At 37.3% G+C, this 25,961-nt stretch overlaps 1 protein-coding gene across 5 annotated transcripts in view; it reads left to right on the top strand.

Annotated features, from left to right (window-relative positions):
• The window catches only part of ARHGAP21 (Rho GTPase activating protein 21), a 128,412-nt gene that overhangs the window by 65,622 nt on the left and 36,829 nt on the right, over positions 1 to 25,961 (top strand). For 3 of the 5 annotated variants that reach the window (XM_060006213.1, XM_060006211.1, XM_060006212.1), the window contains exons 5-8: positions 14,160 to 14,252; positions 15,764 to 15,842; positions 18,374 to 18,428; positions 25,442 to 25,471. In XM_060006213.1, the coding sequence (XP_059862196.1) occupies positions 14,160 to 14,252; positions 15,764 to 15,842; positions 18,374 to 18,428; positions 25,442 to 25,471 (257 nt within the window). The remainder of the gene's footprint in view (positions 1 to 14,159; positions 14,253 to 15,763; positions 15,843 to 18,373; positions 18,429 to 25,441; positions 25,472 to 25,961) is intronic. The other 2 variants (XM_060006215.1, XM_060006214.1) reach the window with 1 other exon arrangement.

Below are 25,961 nucleotides of genomic sequence, written 5' to 3'. Positions count from 1 at the left end.
GGGGCCCAGGTTTAATCCCTGGTCGGGGAACTAAGTTCCCACATGCATGCCACAACTAAGAATCAGCATGCCACAACTAAAGATCCCGCATTGCCACAACTAAATATGCCACAACAAAGATCCCATGTGCCACAACTAAGACCCAGTGCAGCCTAAATAAATAAATAAATAAGATTTTTCTCTATATCTTTGATGTTTAGCCATTTTGTAATGATGAGTCTAGGTGAGGATATATTTTTATTTTTCTTGTTTGGGATTCATTGAGCTTCTTGTGTCTGTAGATGGATGTCTATCATCAGTCTAGGAGATTTTCAGCCAGCATCTCATCACATATTACCTGTGTCCTCCTGTAACCCAATGCTCTCTTCTTCTGGGGCTCCAATCAAACATATGTTAGATTTTCTTACTCTACCCCCCATGGCTCCTGAATTTTCTGTTTCTTCTCTGTGTGTGTGCATGTGTGTGTCTGCATTCCAGGTAATTTCTCCCTATGTATATTCAATAATTTTCTTTTTAGCTGTTTGCATTTTACATTTTAATTATTAGAAGTTCTTTAGGGTAGTGCACCAAATATGCTTGATCACTTCCTATAGTTTCCTCTTTACCATTTTTAGGCTTATTTTTAAAACTTCTTCAGACATGATAAGCAAAGTTGTTTTGTAATCTCTGTCTGGTGATTCCATTATCAGAAGCCTTTGTGGATATCTTTCTCTCTTTTTTTTCCTGGTGGTTCTAGCTCAGAGGGTGTTGTGTTTTTGGAGTTTTTTGTTGTTGTTGTTGCTGTTATTATTATTATTTGTGGATGCTTGAGTATTTTGTGTTTTTTGTGGATGTTTGACTATTTTGTGTTTATTGACCTTCAAATATCATTACTGAAGATTTTTTGAGATCTAGGATAAAAGATTGTTGTTTGTTTTATCCAGATCCAGGCTATTACTTGATTTAGCCTATAAATCTATGTGAAGTTCGGCCTCTAGCTACTTCTTAGAGATCGGTTTCCCTTCCCTTACCCCCTGCTCTGCTTAGTTAAAACTGAGGTAGCCTCTGGGCTGGTGGGAACATTCTTTCCAGTTAACCCTTACTCTTCAGTGTGGGGAAAGTCTCCTGACAGATTCCTAACTGGACAAGACTTGGGCTTTTTCCTCTGCCTGCTGAGTGCAGAAGCCCTTAAGATGGAAGTTCTAACCTGGAAATATATTATCATATTAGTAGTAATTTTGGGAGGTAATTTTCTTTTTTCTTTGTTGTTTTTTTGGCCACACCGTGTGGCATGTGGGGTCTTAGTTCCCCTACCGGGGATTGAACCCGCACCCCCTGCAGTGGAAGCATGGAGTCTTAACCACTGGACAGCCAGGGAAGTCCTGGGAGGTAGTTTTCTAGTAGCTGGACTTCGTATGCGTATACACTATGGCGCAAGTATAAGTGATGTATTCCCTGTACTCACTCACTTTGCTAATATATGGATACTTCAGTGAATGGTTTGCTGCCCATGTATTTGTCTTATTAAAATAACTTTATTCTATCAACATAGTTATAATAAAATTACCAAGTTATTTGTAGTCTGCTATTATGGGCAATGTTTCCTACTGTAAAAATATATACACACATGTATAAACTTGCATACACGTGTACACACACAAAGATAATAAGTGATTTTTATGTTATATGTTGCTAGCAACAGGTTAACTCAATATATTTATTTTGTTTCTCTTCATTTGACAGGTAGGAAACACGGGAAAGGAGGGCTTCAGGGTCTTCTGAGTAAATAGGACAAAGCAAAACACTGTGGAGTGCCAGATGTAAAGGACAGTGATGACAAGGACATATATAGATATAGATACAGATATATAGATATATATACACACGGGGGAGAAAGTGATAGCTTTCAGTATGTTCAGTAGTTTCCAAACGTTTGAAAGGATGTTTTGTACAAGATGGAGTAGAGTGCTGTTTCACAACTAGTGAAAGATGCAGGTAGGCTCTTTCCCTGATTTTCTCCTGGGAAATCCCTACTCATATTTTGGACACAGTTAATCTGAGTGATTGTAGTAAACAAGTGAAAACTTCCTACTTCCTAATATACCTGTTCCTGGGAGGTGATGATAATAATACAGATCTGATAACAGAAAATAGAAAAATAAGAAGGGGGATTCTGTCTTTTATCAAGAGTTGGGCATTAGAATGTTCGAAGTAAAATTTTCCTACATACCCAAACTAGTCATTATGTTTATTAAAAAATGTTTTTATGTGTTACTTTAAGAACAAAGATCACTAAGGGTGGACACTGTCTTTCATTGTTGAATTTTCAGTGCCTGCTAAGTTCATGGTACATAGTAGGAGCACAAATGTTTGTTGAGTAAATGTATTGAGTAAAGGGGGGTACCGCCCTAGTACCACCTTCACTTGGTGCTATTCCCAAATGACTGTTCCCGAAGCTGCAAAAGTCAGCATGTTAGTATCTGACCTCAGCTGTTGAGGAATTATTGTCTCTCTACTTCCTTCCTATTTTTCTTTCACCTTGCTCCCATCAGTCCCCCTTGAACACAAAGTCTTGGTGACACTTTTTAAATTTAGAAATCTTATTTCACACAGTTGCTAAGTGTGTAAGCTGGAACACTAATAACAAAAACACGGTAATCCTGGACCTTAGTAGGAATTTGTAAAATAAACTGGGACACTGGTAAAGTTAGATGAGAGGTTTAAAAAAAAAATCTAACTTCACTCTAAAGGTCCCAGGAAATCATACTTACAGAAATCTAAAATGAAGGGAATTTGATTGCATTAAAGTAGGTATTGTCAGAAATCCAATTTTTGGAGTAGATTTTCAGGCTTTGTGAGACATTGCATGAAGGTAGTTTGGCAGTCAAGAGGGTAAAGGCGATTAAAAAATCTCTTTAATGGTTCTAAAACCTTTAGGAAATAGGCGATCTAGGATTTTAGAGAACTAATTGGGATACTGAACAATAGGGCTATAAAGGTGTAAGTCCAGGAAAGTACCTGGTTGGAGTATTAATGTTCTAGACTGCCCTAGAAATCACTTCTCTATAGAAACTGTTGCTCCAGAGATGACCTGTAATTACGTGATTTTGAGCTGTCTTTTCTTAGCTGCTCCGTAACTTAAGACCTTGATCACAGACACCACTTAGCTGAATAGGCTCATTTTCTTCCTGGTTGCTCTCCAGTTAGTCTATACTCAAAATACATGATTCATAGATCCAGTTAATAAAAAGTGAATTTAATTGTGATGGTCCCTGCTTTCAAAATTTAACAGATAATTTTTCATCTCTGGTGTAGAGCTGCAATAGAAGTATTTGCGTATGAATGCTAGATGCGTTCAGTCTAGAAATATATTTCCTGTTGTTTATTCATTCTCTTAGCAGACATTTGTTGAGTCACTTCCAAGAGTCAGTCACTAAACTAATTGTTGGGAAGGGAGCAATATAGCCTGTAATCTCATTTCCTTTAGATAGTGATTCAGATGTCACCTGCTAGAGAGGACTTCCCTGGCCATTTCCTAAAAATGGTATCACATCCCTGCCTCTCCGTCTCCCTTCCCTTCGCACTCCGCTTTTTATTGTCTGTCACACTTTTCACCATCTCTCATGCTGCTTTTTTCTCATTGAACATTTTTCTGCCTCAGGTGGATTGTCGAGCAGGAACCTTATTTTTATTTTTTTGTAATTTTAAAAATGATTTGCATGTATATATTTATGGCCACGCGGCGTGCGGGATCTTAGTCCCCGACCAGGGATTGAACCCATGCCCCCTGCAGTGGGAGCGCGGAGCCCTAACCCCTGGACCACCAGGAAATTCCCAACTTTATTTTATTACTTTTTTTTCTTTAAACCCAGAACAATTCCTGGCCTATATGCATTTGATGAACCTTTATATAGGATGGTGGAAGATGAAGGTGTAAAATAATTACATAAGTGCAGAAACAGAGGTCTGCACAACTGTGGCAGGATCACAGCATGGCAAGTCATCTGACCACCAGGGAAGGGTTTCTCAGATGGGGTGTACTTTGTGCTGAATAGGATTTTATCAGGACAAAGGAAAAAACAGCCTTCGAGAACAGATTTCGGAGGTATTTAGAAGTTGTTTTTTGCCCAGATTTGGTAGTAGGACGTGGGGTAGATTGTATGTCACCAGTTAAAGATGTCTTGTGGAGGATTATGCTTGGCTTTCCTGGCATGAATGAGTGGATGGATGGAAGTATCATTGACTGAGGGATACGGAAGTGAAACACACCCACCTCATTCCCCCGGGGAAATGATTTCAGTCTGGGATAAGTTATGTTTCTGATGCTGGTAGAATGTTCAGTACCTAGTTGAAAATTTGGGTATGGAGCTCATAGGGAGAGGTAGGGTTGAAAATAAACTTGGAAGTCATCATTATATATGCTATAACTAAGCCCTAGGCATCAATAAAATCATACACGGAGAGCATGAAGACACACAGCATAAAGATAGAACTCTAGGAAAGACAACATCTAAGAGCTGGTCAGAGAAAGGAGAATCAGAAAGGAAATCTGAAAATAAGTTTGGAAGGTATAAGGACAGCCAGGAGGAGTTGATGGCTTGCTAATTAAGAGGCGATCATTTTTAGGGGAGGGTGGATAACTTGCATTTGCCCTAGAGAATTCATTAGGGTGGAGACTAAAACGATACTGTTGGGGGAGATCCCTGGTGGTCCAGTGGTTAAGACCCTGTGCTCCCAATGCAGGGGTCCTGGATTCGATCCCTCCTCTGGGAACTAGATCCCGCATGCTACAACTAAGACCCGGCGCGGCCAAATAAATAAATATTGAAAAAAGAAAAAATAAGATACTGTTGGACCTGCCCTGACAAGTAGCAAATTGGTAAAGTTACCAAGAATAGTTTCAGTGTGGTGGGCAGAGTGGATCCGGTGCGTCAGTGGGCTGTGACATAAATTAGAACAGGGAACAGTGGGGAGGGGGGGATGCATGCTGTCCCCCAGAGGATACTTGTCAATGTCTGAGAAACCCTGAATTAGAAGTAAAGAAATGAGAGTAGGTGAGTATAGATTATTCTTCAAGAAGTATGAAAATGAAAGGATGGGGAATGAGAGGTGAAAGCTATGTGGCAGGGTAGGGAGAAGTTTTGTTGTTCTCTTAAGTTTGGGAAGCTTTTGTGTGTTGTGAGATCTGGAGAGAAGAAGAGAGATTGGTTTTACACTTGAGAAGAGACCATTTGGGGAACAAGGTCCTGAAGAAGGCTGGTAACTAAATCCTCAACTGAGAAAGAGCAAAGGAAAGTAAGGACAGACAAAGATTTAAAAAAGAAAAAGATGAGGATTCAGCAGTTGAAAGACAGTAAAGTAAGAAAGAAGGTTATCTAAATAGTGTGAACAAATCCAGATGGCAGAACAAGTCCAAGAAGGGTGTTAGAAGTTTGAAACTGCAGCCTTGAGGGAACAGAGATTAAAATACAAGCAACAGACTTTAGTGAGTAATGTCAAGCACTTAGCTGAACTTGGAAACTCTAAATCAGTGGGTCACGCAGTTTTACTCATTTGACATTGCAGGCCAAGAACAAGAGCGGAGGGAGGGTCTGGTTGGAATTGTCCATAGCTGGACATTGGCAAGTGGAATGCTTTGAAAGGTCAAGGGGGAAAGGAAGTGGAGGTTACTGGTGAATTTGGTTGTAATATTGATCTGTGGGTAAACTTATAAGAAAGTGTTTTCTGAGGGAGACTGATAGTCTTGAAGACCAGAGAGGACTAAAGGGTTTGGAGAAAGATGAGGGGCAGGTTTAATCAGTTATGGGGTCGGGCAGTGGTAAGGTCAGACATGGAAAGATAGTTGCCCGTGGTTAGCACACTGCAACACATTTTTCCGGCTTTGCAGAGAACTTAAAATCTAGAACAACTGGAATAACGGCTCTGAATCTACACGTGATACATACTTTGTGAAATTCCTGAAACTTTCAGAGAGAGAAAAAGACGATGCTGCATGAACTTCAAATACTCCGGAAGACAGATCCCAGGACTGTTTTGTTCGTTGTAGAGTGATAGGCTCCTGGCACGTTGTCCAAGCTCACTAAATATTTGTTGAATGAATAACATCCTCCAGAGTCTTTCTTGCCTAGGTGGTTCATAATGCCAGAAAATTTTGGTTCACGTCTGACACCTAGTGGTATTGTACTCAAATTACTATTAAGTGGCAGCATTTTCCTTCTATTTCAGGGAAATCCTATAGATCAGTTGCAGTACAATAATAGCTTTGTTCCTGAAACATGTCTCCAAGTTGGTTTTGGGCAGTCTTGCTGTTGGCATTTACTAGGACTTTAATTTGAATCAATCAGCAGTAATATTTCTAGAGCATCCACTATATGCCAGACACTGTTCTGTGTGCCAGAGATTTTCATGTAGTGATGTTCTCTTGCATAGGTGACCTCACTGAATTTGAATAGATAGGCAGAGCATTCCATTAGGAGTGGGAAAGTTGTTCCAGAACTTAATTTTAGGATTCTATTGTGGTTTTACACGTGAGACCTTTTCTAAATTTATTTCATAGCTTTTGGTGCTACCGTTCCTGTGTCATGAAATACTGCTTTTCATTAATGTTAAGTAGGCTTTTAGGAAGATAGAAGAAAGTAGAAGGAAGGCTTGGGTTTGTTGTCAGTTTATATGATCCAGATTGTGCAAAATACTGCATAATATGGAGAACTGTGAACAGATTTTGTTTTCTTTCCTTTAAGAAGAAGTAAAGTTCTGATTTGTTAGTGATGCATACTGAACTATTTGAAGTATTTGTAAATGAATTGACATGATACCTGGGATTTACACTAAAATACTTTAGGAAAAAAATGTGAGTGTAAATGAAACAAGATGACAGATTTTTAATAATTATTTACATTATGTTCGGGGGGGGGCTTATTCTACTTTTTTTCTCTATTTTTGTATATGCCAGGCATTTACCACACTAAAAAGTAAACCAAAAAAATTAGACAGGTGTGGGCTGAAAGAACGTTTGTCATGATTAAGTTAGAACATGATCTGCTTTTTAATATTTAGCAGATTTTCTTAACTTCACTTTGTTCCATTTGATGTTACTTAAAGATGAGGTTGAGTAGTGAGTGTGTTTGCTTATAATGGATGAAATGTGATTGAGACCTGACAGGTGACATTCTGCTGACGTTGTCTAGAGACTATTGGAGTTTGGGGTTTGGAGCTCATAAGAATTGTTGGAGCTACAGATTGGAGGCTTGGGAGTATAGTTTCAAAGAGTATAGCCATCACTCTGGAAATGAGAGCATCGTAAGTGGAAATTTGGGACCGCCTAGGTTTAAAAAGCTGGAATGCATTTTTTTTTCCTTAGTGCTTCTGCCCTTACCGAAGGGGAAAGGGACCCAATAATCTGCCATGGCAGTCTTCTTAAATTGGATTGTACTTAATTTTCATATAGGATGTATCAGTATTTTTCATATAATACATACGGGTTTTTGATGTGAGACAATGCCTCTCTTAGGCTCTTAAGATAGTTTTGTATGCCGTTAGCAAACCAAACCCCTAAAATAAAAATTAGAAGCCTGTTTTCTTTTCTTTTCTTTCTTTTTTTAGAAGCCTGTTTTCAACAATGAAAAAAAAACAGCTATGAAATATTTCAGGCAAACAGAAAATAAAGGGAAGAAATGTGACTTCCAAATGCTGGCCACCTGTCCTTGTCATCTTAGCATTTTAACACCCCCCTCCTCCATTTCTCTCTCACTAAGACATGAATGATTATAAATATGGTTAAGGCCCTTCCATACCACTCCTTTTCTATTCTCTTCCCCCAGAGGTAACTACTAGCCTGAATTTGCTATTTATCACTCCCTCTGTTTGTTTTTTGCCTTAATAGATCCATAATTCCTAACTTTTGCTCAATAAATGCTTCTCCATGCCCTGTTTTTTCTGTGTCAATCTGTGACCCAGCAAAGAGAAACAAAGATCATTTTTTATTATTCAGATTTAACTTTGATATCTGTCTGTCTCAATCTACATTGTGGTTTCAATTATTTTGGGTCTGAAAAATAGATATTAATTTCAATAAGCTATTTAATTGATTTTCTTTAAATAATGAATGCCTGGAGCTTTAATACTCCATTATGGGGCTTCCCTGGTGGCGCAGAGGTTGAGAGTCTGCCTGCCGATGCAGGGGACACGGGTTCGTGCCCCAGTCCGGGAAGATCCCACATGCCCAGGAGCGGCTAGGCCCATGAGCCATGGCCGCTGAGCCTGCGCGTCCGGAGCCTGTGCTCCGCAACAGGAGAGGCCACAACAGTGAGAGTCCCGCGTACTGCAAAAAAAAAAAACAACTCCATTATGTGACCTCTATAGCTTTCCGCCTTTGTGGAGAGCACACGTCTTCCGAGGCTTATCTAACTTTAACTTTCATATGAAGCACAGTTTAATTTCAACAGCCTTTTCTAGTGTAGAGATAGATAGAGGGTTTCTTTGTTTTTGTCTTCTTTCTTTTTTTTACAACAAAGAAATCAGTAAAAAGAATACTTAAAAAAACTGTCATTATAAAAACAGAGATTTGGTTCCATTAAAAAAGTTGTTCGGTAGCATCTATGAGAACTGTGAGAGAGAAGGAAGAATTTTTAAAAATCTCAATCTGAGTGATAGCCATTATTTTCTGCTGCTTTGCTTTTGGTGAAAACGTAAGATGGTATTTCTTTGTTTAAAGTATAATTTTTTTTTAACTCTGATAAATACATTTCTCTTGTCCCTAGAACTAACTATAGGATTCCCTGATCTATACCTATGATTTCTCTGTGTATCTTCGTTCTCTGTGTCTCGTTTCTAACTGGTATAGTTCTAAGAATATTACTTCTGAAAATAATCTATTTGCTTTAGGCTGCTTGCTTTGTATACTTCATATTTCAAATTTTGAAACAATTTAAATGTTGCAAGTGATTTGGATTTTAGCATTCCCCCAAGAAGAGGGTCATTAGAGCACTCTGGCTTTTAGACGCCAGTCTCTTTGAAGACAGATGAGTAGTTTGTGTCAGTTACTGGAAATTTGTTAGTATAGTCTCTTACTTGTTCCTTCTGTTCTTTGGTGTTCTTCGGTTTGTACTCTTCAACTCCCCCCAATATGCCAGTTGAGTCTGTATTGTTACTCTTTGGACCAGTATTTAATCAAGCACAAGCAGTGTGGCCTCATTCATCCCTGATCTCTATGTAAACTTTTTAAAGCTTTATCATCAGATTAGCATAGTAACAACATTGATTAAATACCTACTTGTATTAGGCATCATATAAGTATTTCAGTGGATTCTCTCTTCTAATCCTCACAATAGCCCTGCCAGGTAAAAATAAATTGTCATCATCCTCATTTTTCAGCTGAGTTAACTGGGGTACAAATAAATCATTTGTCTAACATCACTTGGGGGTAGGGTTGCCAGATAAACTACAGGGTGCCCAATTAAATTTGAATTTCTCATAGACAGTCATTTTTGCAAAATCCAGTAACCCTACTTGGAAAGTAAGTGGTAGAGCTGGGATTTTAAACCAGGTAATCTGGTCGTAGGGCTCAAGCTGTTAACCACTGCCTTATACTAGGAATGGAGAATAAAAAGCATATCCACCTGGATGTTCATCCAGTGTTTGGATGGCAGCTACTACCTATATATTATTATTTCTTTTAGTTGAGTTATTTTTCCTCAGCTGATTATGTTTACTATAATGTAAAAGTATGTACATTCTCTCTGATTTCAAAGTGTAACATTCAACTTCAGGCAAATTCATGTATGCTTTTTATAGCTTCTTATTTAAGTCTTTACTAATTGTATGCTAAATAGCATAAAGTGGGACCTTTTCAGTACCTGCTAATTTTAGCCATTCTCATTCATGTAAGGTCATTGTCTTCTTCCTTTTCTCAAATACAGAACGATTTAATTACATGTGTGTGCTAGAAAGACACATTTCCCTTTTCTTTTGATAAGGTCAAGGGAATAATACTTGAATAAGGTCTTTAGCAGTTCTTTGAAACACATCCTATGTGTTCTCAAAAAGTTGAGAAATTATAAAATACGCATGTAGAATTGAAAGAGGCTTTTTACTAAGAATTGCCAGGGAAGCCACCTGGCTCTGCCAAATGGTCCTACAGGGAAGCAGGGAATACTTGTTCCTGATTAATTACAATTCGGGATCGGACTCTTTGTTCTGCATATCTAGAAACCGACTGTAAAAAACTAAAGACGTAAGAGATTGAATAACACACACTTTAAATTTGATGCTTGTGATTTCCAGTTCCAGTGGAATTACAGAGAGCATATATTAAAGAGATGACACTCTTAAAATTACTGAACCACGTGTTTAACACAAGACTTAGAGTCAAGGAATATAGAAATTGAAGAGAGGGATATTTCTTAGTTAAACCTGCCTGTAATTAAAGGACGCCTATGGGACATTTTTCTGTTGTCCAGAAGGAATTGGTTAAAATCCACAGTAGTAATAGCAAGTCAGAATTTTGGAGACAGTCCAGAAAGGAAAGTGAACAAGAAGAATCAAAGCACAGCTCTCAGCAGATGTGGTAGTGCTTGCTGTAAGACTGGCCCTTCTTTTAGTCTATTCCATCTTCATGTATTTTCAGGCACAGTGTATTGAAGGATTTGTCAATTTGTGGCAAAGTCTCTCTGATTTTATAATGGTAGTCATTGCAAAGTTAGTATTTCCTTTATAGAAATCAAAACCAAATTATTTTGGACTACAATTTATTCTGTGTGAGTGAAAGTGCCTATCAGAACTTTCAGAAGTCACTACGTTGCTACCCCGCCAGCTTTTTATTATTTTGTAGAATTCATTAATGCTCATTTACATTTTGTATTTTTAAATATAAGTACGGTATAATCACGTTTGGGACATAGTGGACTAGAAGACATTAATTAAAAAAAAAAAAAAGCGTCCTCGGGGCTTCCCTGGTGGCGCAGTGGTTGAGAGTCCGCCTGCCGACGCAGGGCACGCGGGTTCGTGCCCCGGTCCGGGAAGATCCCACATGCCGCGGAGCGGCTGGGCTCGTGAGCCATGGCCGCTAAGCCTGCGCGTCCGGAGCCTGTGCTCCGCAGCGGGAGAGGCCACAGCAGTGAGAGGCCCGCGTACCGAATTAAAAAAAAAAAATTCGTCCTCTCTTTAATTATATAAATCTTTCCATGAAAGCAGTGACTTGGCACAGCAAAACTTATTAAACCTTCAGATCTCTAGCCTAGAAAACATAGATGGTTTTCCTTAAATACCAACTGTTGTAAATGTTGAGTTGGCTGCATAAGGACCTAGCCTGATTACCAGCTGGGTTGGCATTAAGTATTTGCATTTTAAGTGACTTACATTGAAAGAAACCTTCTTTTCCCTTTCAAACTAGTTGTAAGTGGACTGTCTCCTTGTATTTGGTAAAGCTTGACAACTGAATAAGTAGTTGGGTTACATTTGAAGCAGGAGGGAACACACCATGTTTGGATTTGGATCTCGATTCAAATCCCTACTCTCCCTCTTCGTAAGTTACTTCGTCTGTTTCCTCCTCAGTATAGTGACAGTATTAAAATCATAACGACTTTCTTGACAGCTTGATGTAAGAATTAAATAATAAGTGTGTTCATTTATTGCATAATGCTTTATCGAATGCCTATTCTGTGCCACACATTGTTCTGGGTGCTGTGAGCATCCGTGAACGTGGCAAAAACCCCTGCTCTTCATTTTAGTGGAAGAGACAACCAACCAGCATGAAAGCAAATAAACATGTAACTTTAAGTAGCGGATGACAAGTTCTGCGAAGAAAAATAAAGCCTGGCACATACAGAAAGTTTTCCCAAATTTTGTATGATGATTTTCAAAGTACAGCAAATACCTTATCCATCTGGATTCAACAATTAACTTAATGTTGAGTATATATTTGCTTTATCTGTCCATCCATACATGTGTCTGGGTGTTTGGATATCTTGGCTTATTTTTTTCTCTCAAGCCATTTGAAAATTAAGTTGCAGATATCATTATCATAATACTGGAAATGTAATAATATAATAATAAAATATGATAATATAAGATTACAATCAGTCCCTAAGTATTTCGGCAAACATCTCTTAAGAATGAGGACATTCTTCCTTACAGTAGGGATTTAACTAGCATTAGTTCTCTGTTTCCTCCAAAACCTCATGGAGAAAGCAGTCAGGGCTGTCTGTCATAGCCAATCAGAGGTGACCAAAGGATTTATAATATTTTCACGTCTTCTGAACTTAGAGAGCTGTATAGAGTTTCCTTGGGAAGAGATCTGATATATATTTTTGAAAATTGGATGATAGATACTTTGCAGGTATATTTTTACAACCTTGCAAATTTTTCATGCTTGAAAACGTAAGAATATGAGACTAGTCTTCATCTAAGCACCATGGAGAGTGGAAATACACATCTACCAAGGAATTGCTCCAGTTACAAGCTATGCTGAGCGCTTTTGCATGTTATCTTATTGAGTCTTCATAGAAACCCTTCAAGAATGCAAAAACATGTCTCTGTACTGTAAAAGAACAAGCAATCATTTCTTTTAAGTAAAAACGTTTATTTACCTGCACCTGGCCTATCCAGTGGCACAGCAAGGATTTGGATCCCTGTCTCCTAGTGTCTAAAACATGAGCAGTTTTCCTCTGTGCCCTGTTGCATTTTAAGCAGAGTTAGCCATTCACTACTTTTAGAGGATGTCTTTCAGAGTAAACAGCTAAATATGTAAGGGGAGTTGCTGATAGACGTTCCTTTATTGGTTTCTACTTCTTTTGAGCCACCTTTGTGATATACCTGGATAAAAATTTGGTTTTATATGACAATAATTATGGATTCTTTATATTTGACAGTCATATTCTGCCCAGCGCCACAGTCTAACAAGTATGATGAAAGAACTCCATACATATATACGCCTTATTTTCTCAGTTATATTCTTCTTTAAGGGTCAGGGCTGCATCTTCTGGTTCATTGATTTTCCATCTTGAGTATGCATCACGGCCACATGAGGGTTTCTGATTCAGTAGATCTGGGGTGGGGGATCCGTGAATTTGCATTTCCAGCACATTCCCTGGTTGTGTTACTGCTGCTGGTCTGGTGATCACACTCCGAGAACCACTGTCTACCTGTTTGTCCCCTCTCAGTACTTACCTTGGTGCTTGTCGCTTAGTTTAAATGTCCTCTCACCTGTGACTCTTCCTTTGACTTCTATGTATTGAAACTGTCAGTTGTTCTCCAATGTTAGTGTGTAGAAGGATCATCTGGGAAACTTCTTGACAAAGCAGATTTCTGATTGGACCCCGAAACAATGATTTTTTTCAAACCCCTGAGCTGTTAATGCAGACGATCCATGGATAGCAGTTTGTGAAGTGCTGGCTTTCAGATTTGATCACGAGCTCCTCATTGCCATGACTGTATGTTGTATCTGTCTCTGTTTTTTTTTTTTTTGCGGTACGCGGGCCTCTCACTGTTGTGGCCTCTCCCGCTGCGGAGCTCAGGCTCCGGAGGCGCAGGCTCAGCGGCCATGGCTCACGGGCCCAGCCGCTCCGCGGCATGTGGGATCTTCCCAGACCGGGGCACGAACCCGTGTCCCCTGCATCGGCAGACGGACTCTCAACCACTGCGCCACCAGGGAAGCCCCTGTAGTACCATTCTTTGTTCATATGTCTTTCTCCCTCCAGAGTCCCTGAAGGGAAAGAACTGTCTTATTTAGGATTGTGACTTAGTGCTTAATGATGCAGTGTTAAAAAGCAGTGGAGTTGAATACCGCCTGTGTAATCTAGCTGTGTGACCTTAAGAGAATTTACTTAGTCTCTCTGAGCCTCGGTGTCCTCTTTTATTCGATGGTGGTAGAAATACTTACTTGTTATGGAAATTAGCTCTCAGGTATGTGTAATATTTAGTGTGATGATTTACATACAGAATGCTCCCAGTAAATGGAAATCGTTGCTATTGTGGTGGTTGTGTTATGGAAGAAGAAAAATAAATGTTGGAGTTCTTGGAACCCTCTTAATGATGACTTTAGCATCCAGATTTAAGATATGTGTCTAACATTTCATTTAAAAAATCTTTGCTTCACTGTCTCAATTAAATATCATTTTTTATTTTGCTATTTTAAGAAAATATCGTGAGGTAAAATTATGCCTTGGCTCTTTTCTTCCGCACAGGAAAACAAAGAAACCGCTTGGAGCCCATGGATACCATCTTCGTCAAACAGGTTAAGGAGGGAGGACCTGCTTTTGAAGCTGGATTGTGCACAGGTGCTCGATAGTCTTACTTAAACCTACCTTTTCATTTCTTTTCTACTTCATTTTTACCACATTTCATTTTCCATGTTTTTCCTTCTGTCTCCTACTGTATGTTTCTTCCTTTTTCTTCCTATCAGTTATTACTGTTTTTGAGACCTAATTAGTTATATGTTTTTTGATACCCAAATGGATGGGTGGGCAGAAATACCGTAATTGATATATTGTGGACACTTTTAGTTACCACTCAGATAATGGACCCTCAGAGGCCCTCTTAACCTGTTTTGCGTACATTTAATTTTGACAAAGGTTAATAAAATAGCAAATGAAGGAGATATTCATTGAAGTAAATGAAATCATCTTGGAGCTCCAAGTTCTGGAAGAGCCTGACCTGCTAGAGGTGAATGAATTCATCCACCACAAAGAGTAGTTTAAGTCTCCAGTGCAATGCAAGCCCAGCTTCATCTGCAGCTGTCAGTGGATGTGGTCTGGTAGCTGTTCTGAAATATTTTGTGACTTTAATTAAAAAACTAAGTAGGATTTAGTTTAGATTAATGCACACACTAAAATAGTTACCCTTTTCTCTTGTTTCTAAACATGAAATAATTTAAAAAGGGAATTAGTGAAAAACTATCTTTTACTGCCTTTTGAATAAAATGTTATCTTTGCAGCTACACATGTAAATAGTGGGTGTCGCTGGTAAGATTTATTAGAATGCATTGTTAACTTGTTAATTATCTTTTTTGTCATAGTTAAAGTAAGCCTAATTTCAATATCATTAGTATATATAAAATGTACATCAGTGAACACATAACATTCTATTAGCTAGAATGTATCATCTCTCATATTCTAAGCTTTCCAGGGTTGGGAAGATGAAGTTGAGGGACTGTGCAAAGCCCACAAAAAATACGTTTTTTCCTGTTTTCCTCTGTCCTTTCTCTCATTATTTTCCTTTCTGCTCTACTGATTTTTCTGAGTAACCAAACATCCTTTTCCCCATTAAAATGAAGAACAAGTTAATAGATATAAAGTCAAAACCATGTCCATACCCATGTTTAAGTTCTGCAGTGTAGCACTAATCAATAAACTAAATAGACTGAGAGAATACAACAAAGAAAATCAGTTGGACTAAAATTAGAGACCACTGAGATAACAAAAATAATTGTCTAAGGCTGTTAAACAGTGTTTCTCTATTAGAAAGGACAGGGTAAATGGAGGAATAAATAGTAGTTTTACAACTCAGAAAACAAATGATAGGGGCATAAATAGTATAATTGTGGTCACTTGGTGATTATACTTCTTGAGGTTTCTAAATTCATCGATGGCTGGACTCTTATTTAAAATATAGTTATATTTCATAAGTAGCTAGATATATTAAAATTTAGGTTCATTTTTGTAAAAAGACACTTTAAAAAACGAGCAAGGATATATTAAAAATAAGTATATTACTCAAGAAGTATTTCAAAAGTACTCACAAGTGACTTTTTAAAGGAATTCCTCATGTGTTATTTAATTTCTCTTTGAAGGTGATCGAATTATAAAAGTCAATGGAGAAAGTGTTATTGGAAAGACCTATTCCCAAGTAATCGCTTTAATCCAGAACAGGTAAGAGTCTTGAAATAGGATTAATTTTGGCCAAAGATGGGTTTTATAAATCACTGAAACTAGTAGGTTTAATGCAATATTGTATTCCTATAAGAAATTGATGTGCTGTGGAAATCTGAAACTTTCCCTTAAAGTGGAAAATGCATTTGAAAGTTGCCAAGAACAAACTATCTGAGTATGGCGTATTTGGTGGCTTTGTTTTGGCAAGTTTATCAGATTTGTAATTAAAATCCTTTAGAGCCTGAGAGGCATACGTTTTAGATTTACCATTAAGTTTCCTACTTTTATTTGAAGTGATAATCAAATTTCTAATTTGTTTATAATAAATATATATATAAATGCATATATAATTTATTTTAAAACCACTAAGGATAACTTATCTTAAATACCTTTTACTGAATGATATTCTTGGCTCAGATTCATTTGTTTTAACAAAGACAGCAAGAAATCGTCCTTTAATCCGTTTGCCTACATTCTACAGAATAGGATTTTGAGTTCTAAAGGTAAATAAATATTTATAGAGCGACTGATTGCAAAAATAATTTAGTCCTACTCTCTCTCTCTATCACACACCTAGAATTTTTTTTTTTTAATTACAAATAAGGAAATCGAAAGCCAAAGAGGTTGCTGTATTAAATTTCTGTCAAGCATAAGCCATGACTCTGGGATCTGATTTCCAGCTCATCACCACAAGGGGTTCTTCCCAGATTCAAATACAGTAACTTTTGGATGATCTGTTGCTGTATATTAGCCATACTCACCTGTCTGTAATTAAATTGAGGTTCATTATTTTCTGAAGAATTCTATCAAGCTCCTCTAACCACGTCTAAAGCTGTTCATGCTATAATCTAACTTATGTACACGAATGCCCTAATATGTTGTCACTTTTACAGTTAGTGATGTGATCATGATTTATTGATCTCAGAGTATTCTCCTTACTGTTGGATTCTAGGTGTTCCTGACAGTGAGCCCTATTTGATCTTAAATATTGAGGAGACCTGGGCACTGGTGAAGAATTGAAAGCCTCCCTGGAGGCAGTGGGGAGATCCACCCAAATTTTCTTTTACTGCAAATAATTTAGATCATGATAAATATACCAGTATGTTTTGTCAGCCTGTAATTTAAGGGTTTTTTAGTGTATTTGTTAACATGTCTTCTTTAAAAGTACTATTTTTCCAAACAACCATAACTTAATCTTTGTTTTCCTCAAAATCCACATTAATTTTTTGTTTGTTTGTTTTTTTTGTTACTGGTGCAGTTCATCTTTCAGAATAATAATAACACTTTGGAATGACAGTCTTAATTTTTCAACCAATAAAGCAATTTGAAAAATAAATACTGTTTTTTCATGATCTTATTTTTCTTTTAAAAAATTGTGTTCCTTTTGTCTGCAGTTGGTAGCAAATGGATTAATGCAGCACAAAGCCATTGAGATTCTGCAGTGTATTAATGTAAAAATGTATCCTTGCAGAAGAATTTATCTAAGCATCAGTATGTATTTTCTACCAACTCTAAATGTTGAAATACAAGTACCTACATATTTTCTTCGTAGAATTTATTTGAACCTGTGGTTCTAACTGTTTTACTCTTCTCTCAGCATTTATGAACCTAAAAATAAGGGTTCGAATAGAGACACCAGTAAATGATTAGATTTGGGGTTTTTTGTTTTTGTTATTGTTTGTTTCTTAATCTCTTGATTGTATTGGGGGAAAATCTATCTGATATTGTTAGGGTAGATACTGAAGCACCTGCTGGGGATAGCAGTGTTCTTGCCGTATCTAAGTGTTAATTCCAGATCACAGGACTCGGTATAATTTATCCCTTTGAACTGTTTTAAACCTAGAGAAACTTCTCTGTTATTTTTAACAGAACACTTACAGTACCAAAATAAAATGAGACTTTGAGCTATTCCTGTAAAGGCTCTAAAATTAAATCACGGAGAAGACAGTAAATTGTTGAGATGCTATATGGTTTTTAAAAAATGAGTCATTTTGATGGTTGTGATGGTGAACTCTGATTTCCTTCCCATTTGAGGCCAAGAGGGATTATTTCAAAATTAGGATGTTTAATATTGCCTAAAATGTTAAATTTGAGGGTTCTCTGATTATTTTTATGTTAATGTATTTTTAACTTGATAAACAGAGAATTGGTGGTAAAAATTTGTAATTTGTTCTGTGACCTGAAAGAAAATAAAACACAATTATATATTGATGAGTTTTGTTCCAGGAGTATTCAATATAAGTAATATACTTCATGTTTTTAAATTAGAAACATGTTATAAAGAACACATGACTGATTATGAATAGCTCAAACATACGGCAGGGTGCCCTCTTTTGTACATAATTAGCCTATATATATAAATGACTTCTTTTCATTTTAATGATTCGGATTTGAAATGTAAAGATTTTTAAAACCCCCATATTAAACTCATAAGAAATTTAAAAAATACTTGTGAGTTAACTCTTTTTCCTTTATGTCTTTCTTGTATACTTCTGCCTCCCCTAAAATAGTATGTGTCTATTCAATTTCAGCGATACCACATTGGAACTTAGTGTTATGCCAAAAGATGAAGACATTCTCCAAGTGGTGAGTTTTATTTATTCAAATATGTGGATTGTTTTATAGTCATGAATGTTAATAAAAATTCTTTAAAGATGGAGGTGGATTAAACATTTTTTAAAAGACTCTAGGGAAAAAAAACTCAAACGCTCTGTTTTTCTCTACATTTTACCAAAAAACCAAAACAAAGGGAGAGAGAGAGACTATTGTCCGTTTTTTACAATTAAGCAACATGAGAATATTTTATTGATTCCGCAGTAAACTCTTATTGTTGTCATTTGGAATGAGATTCCTAAAGAGTTTGTTTGCCCAAATGTTGCATTCTAGATACTCCTTCAACCAAAAGCCAAGCCTCAGGGTGCAAGTACATATCCCCAGGAATTAGATTGTTTTTTTTTTAAACTATGAGGTCAGAAATTTTATGAAAGCCATTTATTAATTTTCCAATAAGCGTTACTGTCTGTAAATTAACTTACCGAGCAGTTTTCTTAACAGTATCCATTCATTCCATTAGAAGTAATGTTCACAATGAATAGAGTCTGCACCTTAAGGGAAAAATAGGTTAGCATCTTAGAGAGGGAGTGAAACTATATAGTTGAAAATCTTTAGCATTTATCTTAAAATATCTTTCTCCTCTTGAGAAAGAAAACAAATTAACTGGAGTACTTAACTCCTTTATTAAGCTTAGATATTGCTGAGGGTAAAAAGATGATAAAATAAATTTCATTCAGGAAAATAATACTTTTCCTCAATTGATTTTGTAGTTCAGCAGAATAAGACAGTTAGAGCTAGGAAATAGCAGTGGCTGCTGAAGATTGTTGTTGTTGTTGTTTTTTTAATTCCTTTTAGTGAATAGCTGTTGTTGCTGTTGTTTTATTACTCAGAACTGATGGAATCCTTGTGGTAGGAATGGAAATCGGAATGTTTTTCACTTGTAAGGCGTTCATTTGAACTTAGCTCAACAAAAGTCCTAAATAATCTTCTGTAAACATTTTTTTTTTACAAAAAAATCACTAAAGCCAATCCTAGTGATTCAGTTTATTCACTTACACATAAAATATAATTAACCAAAATCCATGGAGATCAGCCTTGTGTTTTCAAGGCATACTGATTTTATTTCAAAATGGCATGTTTACCGACAACAGGTTATTACCCTTCTTAAATGCGCAGTTCTGTTGGGGTTGAGTGTCTCAGCAAGGAAGTTGCAACCATCTGTGGTGGTTTTCTCAGTCAAGCAGCACTAGTTGTAGAGTCCTCCCCTGATCATTCAGCACAGTGAGAGAACAACAGACAACCATGGAAGGCAGTGAAGTCACTAGACTGAAAATAAATAGGGGGGTCCTCCTGTAGGGCTCCACTTATGCAAAGGACCAGGAGGTGATGCCCACACGGTAGGACGAACTTTACCTTGAACCCTTGCATTCTCCTGACTCAGAGACAGAGGGCACTTCCAAAACAGAACTGACATCTCATCTTCAGTAGTCTCTTTGCTTGCCAAGGTGAAGGCACCGGTTGGACACTGTTGAGAACAGTGAAACGTTCTATAAACATTGAGAACAGTGAAACGTTGTATAAATTCCCAGGAATGAGGCACAGAATTGCCATCCTAGCCTGCTGTGTGGGTGATGCAGGAGAGCAAGAGTGCAAGGAATCATGTTCTAAGGATGTGATCAATGGGAAATTAGGTTAATTAATTTCCTTGTGTTTTATTTAAGATAAAGGGAAAATACAAAGTGTTGCAACACAGGGAGAAGTTGGTTCACTGGGGTGACCTGAGCACACAGATCTTCAAGGTTCCTCAGGGTCCTGATATATTGTAACAGAAAATTCATCTTTAAAACTTGTTGAGTTATTTTAATCATAAGAAATTAAAAGCCCATATCCTTGATGATAAAAGAAAACCTCACTTTTAAACCCAGTCTTCATTCACATTTGCCTTAGGAAATTGAAGGAGTATTTATAGTTAGTGCAGACTCTCCGTTGTTCCCTGAAGGACACTGAAATGCAGTGACTTCTTTTCCACATCAATGCTTTTAGCTGGGATATCTACAAGTGGCATTTTAAAAATCTATTATAAAACCCAAAGAGAATCTGGGATTTAAAAAACCATATGTGGAAATACTTCGCTCTAACAGATTCTAGAATGAAAATGTTCTATAAGGGGCCTTCAGAAGTATTTATGTTGGTCTTAAATCTGTTACTTAAAATATATGCTTTTAAAGATGTATTTGTCCCTGTGAGGTTGAATATTCATTGTAAAGAAAACATAAACATGAACATTTTTACAGCTACTATAAACATCATTTACCCAAGAGAAAGCCTGTCTCAGTTTTTATATATTTGCCTGGGTCACGGCAGGATTGGGTGTCCATGAGCGTTTGCTCCTCAAGTGATGTATAGATCAAGTTGTTCTAGAGGTATTCAGCTCATCTTTGAGAGGTGGCATAGAAAATTTAATTTGGTTCAAAACTTACGTCATGTAAGGACAGGTATATAATAATAAATCTCATAATTCACAGAAGACAGTGACATGAGGTTGAAAAACATGAAGTAAAATTAAGAATTATTTATTATGTTATTAAACTAGTGCTGGTAATAGTACTACTGTACTTGGCAACCTCATTTTTTAAACTAACATACATTTTCATACATTGTAAAATGTATGTACAGTGACATACATTTTAAACTAACAATAGAATAGTATTGTATTCATTTGAGTCATTTGGTGGTCTTATATTTTAGACCATGATCATAGACTTAGACAAGTTCATATTTTTAAGGTAATACTACAAAATAAAAAGCACTTCCTGTTGCATTTGTAAAAAGACAAAACGATTTTGTTGCCCTCTCAGACACTGAGAGTGAATGAAATAGCCACCACCTGTCAAGTCACCTAAACAGTGACGCTGACTGAAAAAAATATGTCCTCAACGGACCCATGGTAGCTCTCAGCGCTAGAGCTGGGTGTTCTTTTCTGTGCAGACTTCAAGGTACTTCGTTAAGCCTTTAGATCCATGGACTCAAAATTCAGTTTTAAGTAGATCAGTTCTGATGGCTGTGGAGATCCTCGGGTGTGTCTGATGTTTGACGAGGGTATTTGGAGCCTTCTTTTTTTTTTTTTGCGGTACGCGGGCCTCTCACTGTTGTGGCCTCTCCCGTTGCGGAGCCTCCGGACGCGCAGGCTCAGCGGCCATGGCTCACGGGGCCCGGCCGCTCCGCGGCATGTGGGATCTTCCCGGACCGGGGCACGAACCCGTGTGCCCTGCATCGGCAGGTGGACTCTCAACCACTGTGCCACCAGGGAAGCCCCTACTTTGTGTTTTAACAGCCAGGTTAAACAGCTTTTCTCGTGTAACAGGGAAGAAAGTGATGGCACTAGGACTTGAACCCAGTTAGGCCTGAGACTGTATGTAGCCTGTACTTGAAACTAAACCACAGTCCCGTACTGTCGTTGGGTCCAGATGAAGAGTGTCAGTGGCTGTTACTTTCACACTGCCGGTCAGGGTCAGAGCTGCTAGGCAAACTCATCTCTGAGATCTGTGTCCATTGCCCTAGTTACCACTCCATGAATGTGCGATATAAATTGAAAAATGTAATTTAACCCCAATTTTTCTTTAGATTTATTAGAATTACTTTCAAAATAATTATTTATTATGTTCCACAATCAGTATACTATTCTATTTACAATTAGGTATCCATTTGTCATGTGTGGATCAAGGTAATCTTGCTTTAGAGTAGGGAAGCGAGAACAGGAATTCTGGAGGGTTCTTTCATATTTTGCAAGTTTGAAGCAGTTACTTCTTTTTTTTAAAAAAGTATTTTAAATAATTATAAGAATAGTACTTGCTTGTTAGAAAAGTTTCAAATAATTTAGAAAGGTATAAAGTATCCACAACATCCGCTTCTCCCACGTCCCACTGTGGCATGTCTGACGTGTGTTTTAAAATTATCCAAACAGATATGTAGTTACTTTTGCTTTTATCATAAGTAATGGTATAAAATTAACAGGTCAGCCTGTGAACACAAACTGGTAGGCAGGAATTTTAATCTTACTAGCTTATTTATTCTGTACTTTTTTGTTTGTTTTTCCTGTTTACTAGACAGTAAATATGGTACAGTAATAGTAATACTATCGCAATAGTAATAGGTATGGTAATAGTGATTTTGATGCAAGTCTACTAAAACTGAACTGAAAGATTATTTTTGGACTATTTAGCTACTGTTAGGCACTAATACATATAGTCAAGATCCAGACTGTTAACATTACATTTTATTTAAATGCTCTTTACAATTCTAATTCCAAATGAAGACTTCCGTGAGGCGTCTTTCCTTACTCCCCTCTCCTCCCCCCCCCCCCCCCCCGTTTAAAGAACATTTTGGATCTGTAGGCATGACGGGGCTGCTACTATTTCGTTTTCATTAGGTGTGGCTTGAATTTTAAAATATTAATTTTTAAACTACTAAGCTACTATAAGATATAAAACTTTAATACAGGGTAAAGGAAATTCAAGAAAAAATGTAGAGTGATATATAAAAGGCCTAATGAAAAAAAAAATTGGCTAAGGATTTTTTTGTCATATCCTACTGAATTCCCAAGTGCTAATCAGTCGGGAAAAATCTGAGTGTTGTCTAATTCCATCAAAACTTCCGGATATATATTGGGTTGGCTAAAAAGTTCGTTCAGTTTTAAGTAAAAATGACACATTTTTCATTTTCACCAAGAACTTTATTCAACAGCGTACTCATTAACCAAATGAACTTTTTGGCCAACTCGATACTCTGAAGTATCCATTTGGACTTAAACGTAAAAATAAAAATTATTATGAGCCAAATATGCAATTCTTATGACATTGGTTTCAAAAATTTCTGGGCCACGCCATTTCAGGCAAACTTATTGATACAGGATGATTTTGATGTCATTATAAAAGAATATAAATTGACATCATTATATAAAAATTACCTTAAGTGATATTTTGTATTGTTTAATTGGTGCCTATTGACAATTCAGAGATTCCCAGGGGGTAATTAAACCATTGAAATGTCTGACCATGGTGTCTCAGTGAAAGACTGAGTACTTTCTGACTCAAGAGAAAGCACGCCACAGTCACAGCTATGAGCAACTTATGGAGTTTAAAATTCTGTTTTCAGAGTGTAAAACCTCATTAATGGGTTCCACGTTCTTCTCAAAGAGTTGAATATTGTAATCCACCCCAGTGTTTGCGCGAGCCCCGTCTAAGGCTTTCCTCTGTAGGCAGTTTGTTTTCTAGAGGAACACTTAAAGGCATCCTGGGAGAAGGGGACTCCTTAAAATTGTCATATCATCTATTCCTAATTTACATGCCTACGCTTATTCTGGAGATAATTTGTGTCTGCACCGCACCTCTCAGCATAGCCGTAGAAGTTTATTCCCATGACTTACCTGGAACACATATCAAGCGACAGTGGCCTTTGGAGCACTGCTGATTTCCCCATGGATGTTAATTGAATGGTATTGGTTCTCAAACTTTATGAGAATGAGAAACTTTTAAATAGATAGATAAACAAACAAGCTCTTTTAGTGTCCTTGAACTGAGAGGATATGTGAGGAAATTCAGTACTACTGCTGAATGAATTCATACTTTATCTCAACCATATCTGCTTGCATTAGACAGTAGTACTGTATGTGTAAGGTATTCTGTTTAGTCCGTCCACTGTTAACGCGTGGTCCACGTGTGTATATTTAAGGACCCCTTTGCCATGATTTTACCCAGAAGTGGGGACCCATGAATATAGACTATTTAGGAATCTTAGCAATATCTAAAGTATGTCAAATACCTTTTCAAGTATTTAATAGCTCTGGTCATATACTTTTATTACTAAAAGATAATATTCCTCCCCAAATTTGAATAAAGGAGGTATCTTTAAATTATTAGTTCTAGAACAGCATTTCCCAGCAGAAGTTCTAATTGTGTTAAAACCCCGGGAAAAAAATGGGTTCCGTGGCCAAATAAGTTTGTAATTTCACGTCAAGTTTTACAGCGTACATTAACGTAGTAGAGGTCTTGAGAAGTCATGAAGCCCACCAGCCAAACTTCCCCTACATCATCAGGCATAAGGAATACACCACCCCTTTCAGGTGATGCTTAATAAAATTGCACAAACACGCTCTAACAATACTGTACCAGCGAGTCCACTCATCCACACACAGGTTTCCTGCACGGAACAGTGCTGGCGCTACTACAATCAGCATTAAAAAGATAAGCTTGTTATGTCAGTGGCACATAGCCAAAATGTGTATTTTGACTGACTGTGTTCATACCTTAGAAATATTATGGCATGCATGTTTTTTTTAGCTACTGGGCTTTCGTTTCTCACTGCATCCTGGTTTAGGTTCTATAATATTCTTTAGAAGTTAAAAAGAATTACTCTGGAAGTAATATTCTTTATGTCCATCCAGTAGCTATTTTCATAAGCTTAATAAAATAGGCCAAAAGGTACAGCATTGGAAGATCTTAATTTTTGAGGGAAACCCATTTGATAAAACAGCCATTCTTTCGTTCCAAATCCTAGTGTACAGGCAGCTGCAGTCAGCTGACAGCTTGTGGTTATGCTCTGATTTACAGGGGAAGGAGGAGGTTGTACTATTTTAAATGCATAATAGAGCATTCGTTTTGTCATCTGGAAGCAGAGATGGAAGAAACTCAGGGGAAATGAGAGGCATCAATGTTGCTGTTGTGGAAGGGAAGCTTTGTGGCACATTATCAGACAGCAGTGCATATTGAAGAAAATATCTGTTAGGAATGCATGTCACCAGATGTATTTTGTTTTCGAGAATGGTAGACAGATCAAATAAGAACCAGATAAAAGCGTGAGAAAAAGATGCTCAGAAGGATACTGAAGTTACTCTTTATGCCTCACTGCCCTTTACTTCTCTTGGTACCTTCCAGAGGAATCAGTATAGATGTATTTTTAGGTTGCTGTTCTCCAGCATCAATATGACAACATGATTCTGTCTTTATATCAGTAAGCAGCTTCTACTATGTTTTCCTATTTTCTGCTAGCTACAATTTACAAAGGATGTCACAGCTCTGGTAAGAACTGCACAGAAGCCATTTCCTTGCTTTATAAATCATGTTTTGTAGAGATTTGTAATAAGCCAATCTATTAAAACTGTAAGTTTGCTTAGAGGAATCTCTCCGTGGTGTTAATCTTACTAATTTGCAGAATGTGTTTGTGATATATTATTTTCTTTCTTTCTTTCTTTTTATGTTTGGTTTTCTTTCGTATCCTGTGCATAATTGGTGTTAAAACATAACATCTATCTGCATCTGTATTTTTTTAATTATCTCACACTCTCTCTTCTCCTAGTACTTTGCTGTTATGTTATGTTTGTGGCTGCACCTGAGCTTTGCAAGCTGTCTAATGCAAAGAGAGGATGTGATGATAGTCTTGAATTAAGCTTGTTTGGATTAGGGGAGGGTGTGTAACATGACACCACACCTAACTGTCTCAGCTGTTGGACATAGTCCTGAATTATATCGGTTAGCTCTGTTTTATAGAGTCTTGTTACTTAATTTGTTA

Source organism: Delphinus delphis, chromosome 2 (genome assembly GCF_949987515.2).
Source record: "Delphinus delphis chromosome 2, mDelDel1.2, whole genome shotgun sequence".
NCBI classification, from domain to species: Eukaryota; Metazoa; Chordata; class Mammalia; order Artiodactyla; family Delphinidae; genus Delphinus; species Delphinus delphis.
Note: the sequence above shows the minus strand (reverse complement) of the source record. Positions and strands in the feature narration are given on the sequence as shown.